Source organism: Podarcis filfolensis (assembly GCF_964270895.1).
Source record: "Podarcis filfolensis genome assembly, chromosome: 1".
Classification (NCBI taxonomy): domain Eukaryota; kingdom Metazoa; phylum Chordata; class Lepidosauria; order Squamata; family Lacertidae; genus Podarcis; species Podarcis filfolensis.
In genome coordinates this window covers 41,371,612-41,387,676 of record NC_139604.1, presented here as the reverse complement: position 1 = coordinate 41,387,676, position 16,065 = coordinate 41,371,612, and the positions used below count along the sequence as shown (strand labels likewise).

The following is a 16,065-nucleotide window of genomic DNA, read 5'->3' as shown; positions in this document are numbered from 1 at the left end:
GCTTTCTATTACAACCACCACAACCAAAAACAATGGCCCTTTGTCCTCTCATCTTCTCTCCAATGTCGTATTCAGAAACACAAAATAGAAGCTATCATCAAGATGTGAATTCCTCCCTCACCCCACTGTACAACCATAGCTGCCAGTTGCAGGAATAAAGAAACTCACAATGTGAAAAGAAAACATTACACATTTATAATTCCTAAGGTCAAAGGTTATGTTTTAATCCTGCAGTTAGCCCATGAATGCATCGTGTTTTTTGCTTTGCAAAGTAGCCAATGTGTTCTTTACCTCCCCACAATTGAATTAAGACCTTGCTCATGCTCGAGTTAGGTGGAAAATTTGCTTCGCTCACCTTTTAATGTGAATCTACTGAATTCACACTTTCTGAACCAATGTGCAAACCAAAACATAGTTACCCTTTGAAAATTAATACTTCTCATAATTCTGTGATACAGTTTTCTAGTTAAAATATGATTGCTTACAAAAATACACTTTTGGCTGAAGAGCAGGGTACAAATGCTCTAAATAAATAAATAAATAAATAAATAAATATTTTTTAGATGCAAGTGCTGTAAACAACTGTGCCCACCCACTGGCTAAAGTCTCTTTGATCACATGGAGGCTTCTGCTTGTGGTAAATAGACAGGCAATTTTCGCTGATTCTTCTCATCTACAGTCCTCTATACACCCCACAAGAAAAAATCAGTTGAGGATTGGTGGATTCTTTCAAATAGCATGGAAGGAGCTGCAGAGAAAAGGGAGAATCAGCTAAATCACTTTCTGATCCTTGAAGCCTCAACTGGATTAAAGAGCCTTATGTCAGCAAAGGAACATAACTGGATACAGCCCAGTGTATTTAGGTTTCTAACTCCTTTTGTATTATGATAGGTATTTCTGTTAGTTAAACCCTGTCATACAGATGCCTCCCATGTTTAGCCTATATACTGTGTTTCCTCCCAGAGGTACCAGCAGAGATATTAATAATTCCTATTCACAAAATATTTGTATATGCTTCGAGCCATACCAGCTTTGGAGTCAAATATTGGGGGGGGGAGTGTTCAAAATTCTCAGAATCATATATATCCAGATATCTTTTGCACATGGTTAGAACGCTGGGCTAGGACAGTGGTTCTCTTTTCTTTTCTTTTCTTTTTCTTTATTGGTAAGAAATATATTGGAAACAAAAATAAACAACTAGCAGTGTTTGATTTATAACACAGAACACAGCTACTTTATAATATGGTTGTGGGACATCCAGAAACTATAAAACAATGAAGTTACATAAGAATATGAATCATTCTCAAAATTTAATTATAAACGAGTCTGTTACATATGAGCCTTAAGTATGTATACAAGCTCAATGAGTTTGATTGCCCTTGAATCTTCCCAGCACACTTCCCATTTCTGCCTGCTACACCAGTGTGGTGTGCCACACCCTTTGAGAACCACAGGGCTAGGATCTGGAAGACCAGGGTTCAAATCCCCTATCAGCCAGGAAGCTCACCTGGGTGACTGTGGGCCAGTCACTATCTCTCAACCTAACCTACCTCACAAAATTGTTGCAAGGGTAAAATGGAGAGGTGGGAGGGTTGTGTAAACCCCCTTTATCTCCTTGGAAGAAAGATGAGATATGAATGTAATCCACTCTAGAAGCTGCATTATGCACAAATGCTGATCTATACATAAACACTTTCCTTGTGCGATCAAAACAGTCATAGTATTCCGGAGGACTTCCTGGAGGCGGCGCCTCCGACAATGGCGGATTCCCTCTAACTCAGAGGGAGACAGCTCCGTGGAAATCGGGTCCTACCGCTGCAGCGAAGCGGGGACCCTTTAAAAACCGCAGGCGGAAGAAGCCTGCGGACCTGGGACTCGGCGGGCACCGTTTGCGCCCCCCCCCCCGTTTGGCAAAGGAACCCTATAAAGGGCTCCGGAGGGAGACGGGGAGTTGGTGTGGTGCTGAGAGTCAATCGCTATCTCTGCGGAGCGAAGCTGCACAGCTGTTGTCGGAGAGCGCTGTCCTTCTTCCTATGACAATTCGGATTCTAAACAACAACCCGTGAGTAGGACAATTGAAAATTTTGCATGAAAATACAGCCTGGAATTTGACCTGAAACGGGAAGGTGTAAAAAGGAAGTCCACCTCCCGTCCTTTGTATAAAGATCAAAGCAAAGATTTTACAAGCTAAAAGCCGGGAAAACAGATAGCCTGAAGGTTCCTGCATTTTTAACCATCAAAACCCCCCTTGACAGCAGGAGGAAAGGGGGGAAAATTTGACTTTTTAAGCCTGCAGAGAGAAATTTAAGAAAATAAGTTTCCACTGTCCCTAACCTGGGGACGGAATGGCAGGAAAGAAGGAGAAACGGTCGGTGATATTTACAAATTGAAAATAGAAAAATTGATATACAGAACTGGAAAAGGGAAAAAAAATAATTCCAAAGCCGCGTTCTGCCTGTTTGTTTTATATTGAAAGGAAATAAAGTATCTGGAAATCGAAAGGAATTTTTCCTTGTTGGATACAATTTAAAGATGGATGCCAAAAAGTAACTACACCCCCTAGAGGAAGCCAGCCAGTGTGCCTGTTTTTCAGTTATAAAGAGAACATTGTATCAGGGAAAATTAGATCGTGGGACCAGCTCCCTGACCTTGACAGAAATGAATAGAGAGGAAGTCTTATCTGCTCTGAACAAAATATATGATGGGCTGCGACAGCTGGAGGAGAAAATTATTTTGATGAATCAAAAGAGGGACAATACAGCTAAAGTCAGTAAAGAGGTGCCAATGGAAGATGCTACAGAAATTGTACAACAATCTATGCAGGAGACAGATTCAATAGGGCAACTGCAAGGTCAGAGAAAGATGGAGACACAGAGGATGGATTTTGGAGGACACTGGCCAAACTTTGGAATTAAGAAAATTTTTATCTTTGGTGGGACTGTGAAACGAGTGGAAGAATTTTTTTGGAACAATTACTTCTTGGATTACAAACTAAACACTGGGGAGTGCAACACCGGGGAATTGGACAATTGGAGAAAAGGAAAGGAAGAATGTTACTGTACGGAATCACCCGGTGATTGGACCCCCAAGGAGAAAGAGAAGGAAAGGCGAAAGAACTCAACAGGGATCAAGGATGTATGTAGCTACACACAGGAACAAGAAAACTCGCAGAAGGGGCTTGGAAATGATTTGAGGGCCTCTGATATCAGGACACTTGACTGATAAGGATATAATGATATATGGACTGACATTGCCGTGAACCAGGAAAAGGGGCGCTGGACTAATCTAGAATGAGAAATGTCTTGTGTAATTAATCTATATTTATGGAATTAGTTTAATACTAATGAAATATTAAAAGATGTTGGAAGGATGTAATTGGCTTTAGCAAAATTTAGTCTAAATTTTGAAAGTTTAATGATTTGAGGACAAGATAAAATTAATGAAATTAATGAAATTATTGTAAAAAAGAAGTGGTTTGAGTAATAAGGTGAAATAAGAATTGGCAAAAACGGTTTGATTATAAATGAAAATATGAGGATATTATATGGGGATATATAATCAAGGGTAAGATAAGAGGTATGAATTTGCTGAACATATCGTTAATTGGAATACAAAGAGGGAGGTGGGAGGGAGTCAGGAAAATAAGTTAAAAAGGGAAAAATGGTGAGAAATTGAAAAGAGAGATTTTTGATTTTCCTGTTTTTTCTTCTTTTTTGTTTTTCTTCTCTATGTTTTTTCTATGTTTTTTGTGTTGAATTTATTGTTTAAGATTTTGTAAACTTTTTTCCTGTTTTGTTAAAATCTAATAAAATATCATTATAAAAAAACAAAACAGTCATAGTATTCCGAAATACTCTCAGGCCTCTTACTTTTGATCATGAAAATGTTTGGAACACCACATGTTCAGCTCTTCTTACCCTTGCATCTTTTCCCCATCCCTCCCCTTCCACTAGCTTCCTTTGCTGTTCCTTTCTGTTGTGCAAGTTCTCGTCTACACATGCACTGAACAAGACTGCAGAATGGATTGTTGAGGGGCACACAGAAATGTTATTTTCCACCTGTGAGACCAAGGTGGTGCCTTCTACCACCCCAGGATTCTGCCCCATGTGTTTACCCAGCATAGCTGTCATCTCCCTGGATAAGGGCTTGCCTTCTTTGCTTATATGACCTAATGCCACGTACACTGGTAATTACATGGTATTACCATGCTTTTCACACTACCAAATCTCCAAAAGGATATTGTTATTCAGCACACAAACAAAGCTGTTAAGGGAGAAAACAACATGACTAAACATAGCTGCATGGTACTCTGAACTGGAGCTAATAATTAAAACTTGTCTGACAATCCATTTACTGTAAAGCAATTAAAATAAGCACATTCATTCAGGCATACATTAAAAAATAATAATCAAACAACAGTTCATAGTAAGTGCCATTCAAACACTGACCACACTTTTAAGGTACAAGATAGAAAGCCAAAATGAATAAATGCTAGTGTCAGGCAAAAGTTCTCACAAAGACATTTCACTGAATTCATATGTTTTTCAAATGATGGCATATACCATGACCCCAGAATTTTGCCAGAGAGTTGGGATAAAAGAGACTTATTTTCAAAGTGCATGGCAGATACGTATGACTTATGGTTTTATAGAAAGCAATCCTTAGACAAAGTATAATAAATAAATAAATAAATACTTCTAGGCCTTTTTTTTTGGCACGTAGCCCAAGTTAGCAGAGTTGAAAATTCACACTGAATGTCAACTAAATAAGAAATACATTGGGGGCGCATATGGCACAAAAGTAATACTAGAAAAAGTTGATGCTGAACAATTTTATAGAAAACAAACAGAACAGAATGAAATAACAAATAAAAAAAGAGACACAGGTGAGCTGTGAGCTTTCAATGCCAATCACTTTTCTCAACAAATCAATAGAAGATGTGCAGCTGTGTTCAATACACGTATGTGTAGATTAATTGCAATTTGCCAGTCCCATCATTACCACAATATAGGTCTGTGGCCTGACCAGGATATTCATTTTTCAAATTAAATCTGCAGTTGTACTAAAACAACTAGTCTAATTTCTAATAAAACATGAATAGTATCAGGCTATAAGAGTATTGGTTAACTACTAATGGCTTTAAAAAGACATATAATATATGTGACATTGCTACTAGATTTCTCTGGAGCAGGATGAAGTTTCCACAGGGATAAATTTTGTAGGAGAACATATTGTCCAGCTGTATATAACTGGTCTCTCTGACAAAATCCTAATTAATAGGGGAGCCCATGGCCTTCACTGTGACATGTACTTCTGGCTCATCAATTAAAGACAAAACCATCTCAATGCACTGAAGACTATAACACATGGTGTAATGTAGTTTTTGATTTGACTTATGGCACACTTAGTAAAAAGGATTGGTCACCACTGAATTATTCTGATTATTAGCATTTGAATGTCAATCAAATAAGAGACTCTTAGTGTCAGCCTTTCATCTTAACCAAAGACAGCTTCTGAGACAGTGAATGTCACACTATTTAAGATGCTACACTAGTCAATGCCACTTAATCATGGCCATCTTGAAAATTTCCTCTTTAACATATTTGACAGGATTGTTACATTTAGAGTAATTGGAACTGTAATTCTGCCCCGATACCTTCTGTTGTTTTAGAAGTCCATGCCATTCTTAAGTCATATGGATAATCTACCATGCAGACCAAAGAAACAAAACAAAAAAGCAAAAGCAAACGTATTTATCAAAACAGGCCAAGGCCAAGTCATAAATTGTAAATTAGTGTAAAGCTCCAAGTTACTGTTAAATTCTGAAATGTCACTATTTCAGGCCCAAATTGAAATAGTTCAGGGATTTCCTTTGACTGTTATAAACTCCAGAGCACTGATCTTCCTCCACCTAAGCCAAATATTATTTGGTCCTTTAATACTAAATTATAACATTATGATATTCCCATTTTCTGAAGAAAAGGATAATCACATTGAAAGGGGGGTATCACTCTTTCATTACAACGAGGGATATAGTTCTATGAACAACCTAATTTTGTAGAAGTTCTCATTGGTGTTCATTTGCAGTCACTATTTATTTACAAGATTTGCATGTCAATCTTTTAGAGTATAATAGCCCCTTTCAAAGCAGCAAACACGAATTCATAACAAATACAATAATCACCATTAACACAAACTCATTAAAACTGTCTTACACCCCCTTAAAACTGAGCAGCAGCACTTAATTATACCAACTGCAATTTATAAAAAAAGCACAATGAAATAGAAAGGTTCAAAGTTTTTTTCTTCGTGAAATATCCTCTACTGATAGCGTGAACAAAGATGAGGAAAGGGATTTAGGAAGAAACTAGATTAGGAATGGAAGTTTGTTACCGCATCACTGAATCATTTGAGCACCTGTAAGGGGCAACCTATTCCTGACAGACAACTGTGCAATGCATTTTCTGTATGTCTATTTTCAACTCTGCACAGATTTGCACATTTTAAAAGCTTGCCCTTCTTTATTAACTTACAACGCTTCATTATTCAGTACCAGATGGCTACAATTTGTACCGTCCCTTTTCTATCACGGTGGAGGAGCAAGCAGTTTATATCAAAAACTGAAAAGGTTTTCGGGTGGGGGTACGACGCAATTGAATCAAGGCTATTTTAAAGGCCACTGCCAGCTGGTATCTAAATAGCTAAAAAGGACAAGCATGTTTATTCTCTTCCACTGTGTGCTATCTTTTTATAAGGCCTACATGCTACTTTGTCCTAGTCCTAACCCTGTTAGCTCCTCAGCATCCACACACTTCCAATGCAGCTTAGCTTGAAGTGCCATAGTGGAACTTCAAACTGGACCACTGGTCCACCTAGCTTAGACTTGCCTGTACTCAATGGCAGTGACTTTCCAAGGTTTCAAGCTGGAGTCCTTTGCAGCTCTACCTTGAAACACCAGGGATTTATCTTGGGACCTTTTGCATATGCTCTACCACTGAGTAGTGTTCCTTCTCTAAGATCTTCACTCTTTCTGAACCTTTGAGCTAGGGTTGGTGGTGCACTGTCATCAATGGTTCATGCCTACGCCTGACTCCTAACTTTCTCCTTTTCATAAAATGGTTGAATCCCATCAGCAGTTGCTGGGGGGGGGGAGTATGAGGGATTGGTGATCAAAAGGACATAACTTGATCTGAGATGATTAAGGAATGGCTGTGCCCTAGGAAAAACTAGTGGTGCATTCAGCAGCATCTTCAAAGGTGGGACTGTGGGATGGATAATAGGGAAATTAAGAGGAGTTTAGGTCCAAAAATGATATATAAGAGAAAATAAAGTATATAGCCAAGGAAGTGAAGACAGATATGGGGAGAAAAAGAACTTAATGGTAAATGAAGGACATGTCAACAAAATACAAGGCAAAGGAATAATAAGGATTGAAAATAGGAGAGAAATGTAAGAAAAACAAAAGCACTGGAGTGAAATGTTGATTTTTAATAAGCAGCCTATGTAGGCATTGGGGTTATCAAGGGGGAAGAGTTTGTTGGGAGGCTGTAGTGTGTTTCCACCTGGAGCCTGCTAATCTGATTGGAGTTATCTGTTCTCCTCTTCAGATACTTTAAAGCTTGGTTATTGCCAGACGTGTGGGCCTTCTGGCATGAGCCAAAGGGCGAGAGCTCTGGGGCTCTGGGGCTCTTTGCCTCGGCCTTGTTCCCCTGTTATGAGAAAGAGAAGCTGAGGCCGGTGCACTCCTCAGAAGGGACAGTGAAAATGAGTTATCTTAAGAATACCACTAGGAGACAAGACATCAAAGACAATCTGTATCTTTTGTGGAACCTGTTGACCCACTCTCCAAAAGTAACATAGAAGTGATTTATTTCTCTTAGGGTGAAAAAGACTAAAAACTATGAAAGATCTTACTGGGATCACGCTGTTGCTCTGCATGAAGACACGCCTTTAAAGAGAGAATATGATGCTCAGCAACTCTTTTTCTGATAGTTTGAATCACTATGAGCTTGCATTGAATTGTATAATAATTGTTTGAGGAATTTGTTTTATTTACATGCAAGTCTGTTTAAATATTATGTTGATTTACAGTGCTATTGCTGCTGTTATGAGCTGCTTTGAGCTCAACGTTTGTTGTTGAAAAAGTGGAAAAGAAGTAATAAAATCAAAATCAAATCACCAATCCTTTCAAAAGATCTTCTGAGGAATATATCTCTGTTATTGACTCAAAAAAAGTTCATGAGGTTAGACGGAGTGTAGGGAGAAGAAATAATAAGAGCATATTCAAAAATCATGCTGTGAGAAAGTGGGGAGCGAAGACGAAACCCCAAAGCTGAAACACAACACAAAGTTCTTAGTAGCAAGCAAAGCCAGCAGACTGTCTGGTATTGTACCCCTGCGTGAAAAGCATGGGACTTCATTTTCTATGAAGGCTTACTCTATAGTTAGCTTTCTCTCTCATAGGATCCTGCCCATGATTTATTTGGTGGGTAGATGAGGAATGCATGAGATGAGTTGCCAGTGTGTCTGTAATAATCATGGTATTTCATTGTGAGGAATTCTCATATTGCTGTAAAGACAAAGCCCACATAGGTAATGTAGGGAACTGTCTTAGCCAGTGTGGTGTAGTGGTTAAGAGCAGTGGGCTCGTAAGCTGGTGAACTGGGTTTGATTTCCTCCTGCTCCACATGCAGCTGCTGGGTGACCTTGGGCTAGTCACACTTCTCTGAAGTCTGTCAGCCCCACTCACCTCACAGAGTGTTTGTTGTGGGGGAGGAAGGGAAAAGGAGATTGTTAGCCGCTTTGAGACTCCTTAGGGTAGTGATAAAGCAGGATATCAAATCCAAACTCTTCTTCTTCTTACACTGAAATGTTGACCCATCTAGCTCAACACTGCCTACATCAGAGGCGAGTAACCTCAGGCCTTAGTAACAAATGGAGCCCTCTTGACCTAAGGATGGCTCTTAGGCCACATCTTCCCTGGCAACACCCCTCTCCCCAGGCTACCCCTCTCACTGGTCCTGCTCTGTGCCCTCATTTAGTAGCTTTGCCTGGCTGTAATGTCCATTGAACTGTGCTAATATCTCTTACTTGCCTGGGTGGATGCACATGTATAGAAACCTCTGTTTTGTGACTGGAATGTAAGATACTAAACAAAACCAAGAGCCACAGTTCTTGCACAATCCACATTTTGCCTTGGACCCCTGCCCACCACTGGCATGTGGCCGTCTGAAGGCTGCCCATGGGGGAATATGGTCCACAGGCTGAAAAATGTTCCCCAAACTTAGCAGACAATGACTGGCAGTGGCTTTCAGATTTTTAGACAGCAGTCTTTCCCAACTCTGCCAAGAGATGGAGAGGTGTGAATCAGCTCTACCCATGGAGCTATAGCTATTCCCCTAATACACCTGGAGGCTTTAGCAGCTTGCTACTAATTCTCAAGTCTTATTTTATTCTCAGAATCATCTGTTTTGTTCCAAAGGTCTTATTGTCCTTAGGCATTGCTTAGATTAGTTTGTTATGGCCTTGTACAGATTTTTCAACCTGAGATATTCTGATATGCCTCCTGAATTTTTAGCATGTGGACTTTTAATCTCCCTTCTTACCTATTCCATATCAGGAACACTTGAAGTGAAGAAGTACATTTTATGCACTCCAATCCAAGCTATGCATTGGAACCTCTGGTGAATTTCAGGGCTGTCTTCAGTTCAGTTCTTTGCAGAGTATATGATGAGGAGGTTTCTGCACCCTCCATGTTTCTATTTTCTGAGTGAACTTAAAATTGTAACCTTTTCTCCTTATTAAAGGAAAACCTTTCAGACTGCTAACACTATTATCCAGGGCTAAATAGTATGTTGTTATTAAAATGCTAAACTAGTTATGAGCACTAGCTAACTTGGAAAGAAAATCAGAATTCACAGTATAAAAGTCCACAGTATAAAAGTACTGATTTTACTTACCTATTCTGAAACCTGCATGTAGACACCACTGACTTCCTTTCACTATTATTATTACTATTCCCTTCACATTCTTATGGCAACAGAGCAGAACACAATATGTGTTTGCTTTAGACAACCTATCACAGATGCAAGAATAATGTTTTCTTGTATAGCTAACTGTTTTTGCTCAACACAAGCTGCTGAAAATTTGAAGCAAAAGAAAAGGATTTAGATAAATCAGAAGGTTTGAGAGAAACAGTCTAAATTGTTCACAGTTTAACATTACTGCTGTCAGGCAAGAACACATAAAACTCCTCTTTTTCATCTCTGCATTTGACTTACAAAGTATACACAGAGTGAGCAGTAAAATCTCCTAGATTAAACGCCTGTGATGGATAAGAGAACAAAGTGTTTTCTTTATGTCTCTAATATGAACCTACAACCAGTGGCATATCAATCTAAATCTACTTCACATTAGTCTTCACTCAAACCACTTCTAAATATTGCAGGGTATCATCCTTATTGAACAGCTCTGCAGAGCTACATTAATAAATTTTCTGACGATGCTTTTATTGCCTCTTCCATCCATCAGCAACATTTATTTCTGTTGAAAAACGTTCAGTCCTAAGAGGTACTTTGACTAAAAGGAAGCAACAGAGTAAAATGAAATATTTAGAAAAGTTCAATACTAATGTTAATTAAATCTGTTAAACAGGGAACAGCTCTTATTAATGCTGATAGTGAAAAACACTTCTCTAGATCACCCCTTCAAATGCAGCTATAATGAGCATTTACATGGCCAATGGCCCCAGGAACAGTCTGTTTCCTAGTGCTGTCCTTTTTTCTGCAGGAGATAATTACTCACATCAATGGAAGTACCATCATTGTATTTTGTGCTTATGTAATTAGCAAAGAACTATTAAGACAACATGAAAACAGAAACAAAACAAAACACAATGGCCACCTAAATGAAGGCTCAGGCATGAGAGCATCATGTGTGCCATCAATAGCAGCAGTGATGAGGCCTGGTGCATGTCAGTGAATGATCACTAAGAGAAGGCATTCTGCAATGGAGTCAAAGCATTGTTTATCTGTAAAAAGACTTCAGAAGGAAGAAAACTACAGACAAAGCAACCTGGTAGGTCAACTGTGCTTTTTTTTCTTCTAGAAGTTTGGTTCTCTAGTTTTAACTTCTTTCATTCAGCACAAATTTGGATTCCAGTTTTATGCCAGTGCCATAACTCGTCATTTCTACTTTCAGGGCCGACTCTGCTCTGTTCCCTAAGCCAAACTCCTCTCTTCTGGAAAGACAGCCCGTTTGTGGGAGATTCTGAAAGCCTGAGCATAAAATAATCTTCTTCTATTCTTCATCTACCATCCTGAGAACAGGCCTAGTAATTACACTGTGTTTGCTTCCTTTCTATTTCTTACCACCATCAGCAACAAGTCAGAATAGTGGGTGGGAAACCTGAGCAAGATGTGCAACATTTTGGTGCTGCCTTTTCTGCTTCTGTTCACAAGAAGCAGAAAGAAGCAGGTTCTCCCAGGCTGATTAAGGAATCTATGGCCTTTTAAACTGGGGTCGGGAAGGGCGCTGGTTGGTTCTTTTCGTTACTATGTTGTGCATTTTTGTTTTTTCTATATAATGTAAACTGCCCTATGATCCTCAGGTGAAGAACACTATTGATATTTAATAAATAAATAATTTCCTAACAATACTACTTACAGCCTCATTCACTTCCTAGTTACATACATTCCCCTTGCATATTTATGTGAAAAGATAAAACTATTATTTTATCTTCTATCCAACACCAGTCCTGATGCTTAAAATCAACTATAAATATGAAGCAGAGAGGTGCCAAATGAACAGCTTTTGTTTCCATGTGTTTTGCATATTAAATGTGAATATTTATTTAATTCAAAACTGAAAGCAAGCTCATTTACCTTTTTAAGCTTTAATTTTCACTTGAAGCTGCCTCATTTTTAATCAGAAAATTTTGCATACTGCATCAAACCTCTGCGAGCAGAGCCACTTTTCAAGTTCATAATGGAACATCAAAGACCCTGCCATGAATATATTTGCACAGACACCAATGAAGGTACCCTTTTTTCTATTCTGAGAGGTGTGAAATAATATTGTCTTTCTTTTCAAGATAGGGAAATAAGTTACAAAGAGGCAGAAATTGTATGGCTTGTCCAAGATCACAGGGGAGATATGCACTGGAACAAGGAATTGTTTGCACCAGAAAGAGCTTCGAAATGAAGTTGAAAACTATAGCTATGAAATCATAAGCAGTAGGTGCTAGGGGCGGGGGAGGAAACTAATGCTCAGTTGCTGCTCCCTCTATAGCTTTAGCTTTGCCTGAGAAGAATACTTCAGCAAAAGCACCTGATGTGCTGCCAAACATTTTCAGAAGCAAAACTTTAATTCCAGTTTTCAAAGCTTAGCTTCTATACTTAGTGGCCTAGTTAAGCTTAACTATGGTTTAAAAATGAATGCACAACTTACTAGTGCAGCAAGCTAACATCACAACCACTATGCTCCTCCCTTGCTTCCCCCGCACTGCCAGAACCTAAGCCATTACCTGAATCTGAACCTGGACACCTGTGTTGCTTTTCTCCTAAGAACCATGAGCTGTTACTAACGTTTGTTATTTGCTTAACACTTCTGGTTCCTTTGGTGGAAACAAATCCATGCCCATTTTCAGATATGAAGTTAAGCCATGGAAGGAGTGGGGGAAGAATGAAGCAACCCTGATTTTAGTCCCATGGACCAGCATGCTGCACATTCACCTTGAAACCATGGCTTGGCTCCTTGCAATGTGGCAGCGAAAGAAGCAGGGGAGAGTGCTTTTAAGCCTCATGCACCATGCTGCATGCTCATCTATAAATGCTTAACTCTAACTTAAAGTGACACATGGACTAGCCCAGTCTTAAGGATAGAAGTAACATAGACTGCACAAGACTATGTGCCACTGGCATGTTGCCACTGAGCAGTGGTTGTGAAGAGCCTATGTGTATATTACTTGTCTTTTCATGCAGCAGATGCAATGGTGCTTTGCCTTCAGGAACGCATTACAGTCAGTGACATCTGCACCAGGCCCAGCACTGGAAGACACATCATCTTATCCTGACTCACCTGGTAATTAGGGATCCACATTCCACTCCATCCTTGACCACAACTCAGGAACATTAGCCTACTAGGGGGGTACTTCAACCAAGTTTTACTCAGAGTAGACCTATAGAAACTAATGGACCTAACTTAGTAATGCTCATTAATTTAATGTGTCTAATGTGAGCAACCCTTAGTTGAACACCACCAATAGTCCAGCTCGTACCCAAGTGCCAAGCTTGGACAATGCTAGATGAGCTCCACAAAATGTAATCAATATACAGAAAATGTACAACATGCTGTATTTAATCTCTCCATATTCAGGTAACTTTGCTCTTAGTTAAAAAGGCGAAAGATTTATACGATCTGAAGAGAAACCAGAGTATAACTTTGCTCTTAGTTACAGTGCTATACAAAGTCAATCCAGGAGTAACTGAGCGTTATATTATTTGCGCCCATGACTCAAAAATTAATGTATATGGCAAAAGCGTAGTTTATAAACCTATGTAGTTACCACAAGCAAGTCCTCAAAACTTCCTATTTTTAAAGAAGAACTCTTGACAAGGCCTAACAAAACAATGATAACACATGCATGTTTCTGTGCACATCTGATTACTATTCCACTGACATGACTACCGTGCAACATTTAAAGTTCATTAGCAGCAATATTTATTCTAGAGTCAGGGATATTGATATTGTAATAAGAACTCAGTTTTATATATCCCAGAACAATAATTAGGTTTGAGAAGCAAAAAACAAATAGGCAGCTGGTGGTCAATAGATCAAAAGTGTTTATTGCAAAGAAGTACCTTTTATGACTACTCAAATACTAATTTGAACAGGCTGCACACAGTAAAACTAACTTAGCATGGTGTGAGGTAATATAGAATAGTTTCATCAGCTCTTGCTGAGAGCCATATTCAAAACGAACACCCTGCGTTTCCTCATTTCTTCCTATAACACTTGATCAAAAACAAATTGGAAAACTAGTCATCATAATTTAACTTAGAGGTGCATTTTACTAATGTCCTTCATTATGGCACTGATAAGAAACATTATGCAACTTCTAAAAGGCAGCACTGACACTTAATTAAAATGACAGTACAATCCTAGGATCCTGCAAACAGCCTTCCAGGAGTTACAGAAGATAGCAGATATCTTTCACTGTGAGCAGAGAAGGAGGTCCACCTTTGGCCACCTCCTTATAGCATCAACTGTTACTGTTGAAGGTAACAGAAATGATCTTGCTGTGAATCAGGAAATACATGCTGCTGAGGATGCTTAAGGGCTTTTGTAAAAAAAATTAAATGTCGTATGGCACCATGAACATGGTTTACTATGGAAAGGTGGCATACAAATAAATGATGATTATGATTATCGGCTGAAATATCCACCACTATTGCTTCTCTACTGGTGTTATGATGAAGGGCAACAAGGGAGCATTCCAGGCTTTCTGCATACTTTCTTATACATACTTCTGCACATATGACTATTTATACATCCACTTGTGTGCACATGGTCCATATAAACACTTGCAAACTACACACTATCTATTTGCATATACATACATACATACATACATACATACTAGAACTAGTGTTCTCTACACATATGCACATATGCATAATCAACATGCTTACTCATACCCATAAAATGCAAACCTGCTTTGGATGGTGGTGTACTACCTTTGAAACAGAAAGTCTGTAGTCTGGGAGTGCTACTGTTTGTTGCTACAGGCCCAGATGACTAGGAATACTTTCTGTCAGCTTCAGCTGGCAAGATAGCTGTGGCAGTTTCTGGACCAGGGTAGCCTGGCCATTGTTGTCTATGCACTGGTAACGTTCAAATCAGGATACTGCTTGTTCTGGTGAACAATGTGGCCATCAAATTTTGCACCAGCTGAAATTTCTGAATCATTTTCAGAAGCCACCCCATGTATAAATTGCATGCATATGCCGCAAGCCCCACATCCCCATGAGCGTCTGCATGCATGCACTTCACTCACAGAGATATTAATAAACTTAAATACATGTTCATGTGAAAGCACTGAAGAGTTCTTCACAGCTACCTCCTGTCTTTGCCCAGCCGTCACGTTAATTCCCCTCTGTCTCCATGCATACTTTCCCCATCTGTCTGCCTTCTCTTCCCTCTTTCTCTCTCTATTCTCCACATGTCAAAATTGCCTTTCCCTTTCCTTGTCATGCAGTCTCACAAAATCATGACTTCTGATAGCTCTGAGAAACAGCCTTTCAGAGAGGTAACAGTTCTAAGCGTCACTTTTAATCACCTCTTCCTCGGCTGTGTTTTAATACACTTCTGTGGTTCCCATGGCCAACACCTTGCCTCTTTCTCACTTAGTTCACACTTTGTGGCTAGTCTTCTTAAAGGGTACTTTCTGCCTCAAATATATTTTTGATGAACATCTGAAGATGAAACTTTGTATCAAAGCCTAAATCATCTGCCTCCAACCCCACACACATTATATTATCCAATTATTATATCAGTTACCATAAGCGGACAATTGAGCTTACTGATATCAGTATTACCTGATAAGCTTTTATTACAGTAACAGGTTTTTCGCTGTTTGCCTCTGGTGATCCTTGACGTTGCAGTAGATTTCTCACCGTTTCTTCCATTCTATGGACAAGGGGTGGGGGAAGAAGGGATAGAATTTGTAATAAATAATCTCATTGTAGAGGGATCATTTGAAATACTGTTTTTCAGTCAAAGGAAGAACATATTGTTTCATGTCCGTGAATGTACATATGCAGGCACATATCATGCAAAATATGAAACAAATACAGCATTTTTCTTTATTTTTATCATCAATATGCTTCACCCCCTATCCAACAGTGGTGTCCACTAATGGAAAGCAGCTCCAGACCATTGGGAGATCCTCAAGAACCTGGTGGGAAGCAGCATGGGGCTACTCAGAGGGAAGGGAATAGTGTCAAAAAGTAACCATCCTCCCTTCTTCAAAAGCTCAATCATGAGTGCAAAGACACCAGACGGATT

At 39.2% G+C, this 16,065-nt stretch overlaps 1 protein-coding gene across 13 annotated transcripts in view; it reads right to left on the bottom strand.

Moving 5' to 3' along the window:
- The window catches only part of NCKAP5 (NCK associated protein 5), a 605,696-nt gene that overhangs the window by 182,117 nt on the left and 407,514 nt on the right, over window positions 1-16,065 (bottom strand). For 12 of the 13 annotated variants that reach the window (XM_083581664.1, XM_083581665.1, XM_083581669.1 and 9 more), the window contains one exon: window positions 15,597-15,687. The exons of the other annotated variant lie outside the window; for it this stretch is intronic. In XM_083581664.1, coding sequence (XP_083437790.1) covers window positions 15,597-15,687 — 91 coding nt within the window. The remainder of the gene's footprint in view (window positions 1-15,596; window positions 15,688-16,065) is intronic. 13 annotated transcript variants of the gene reach the window in all.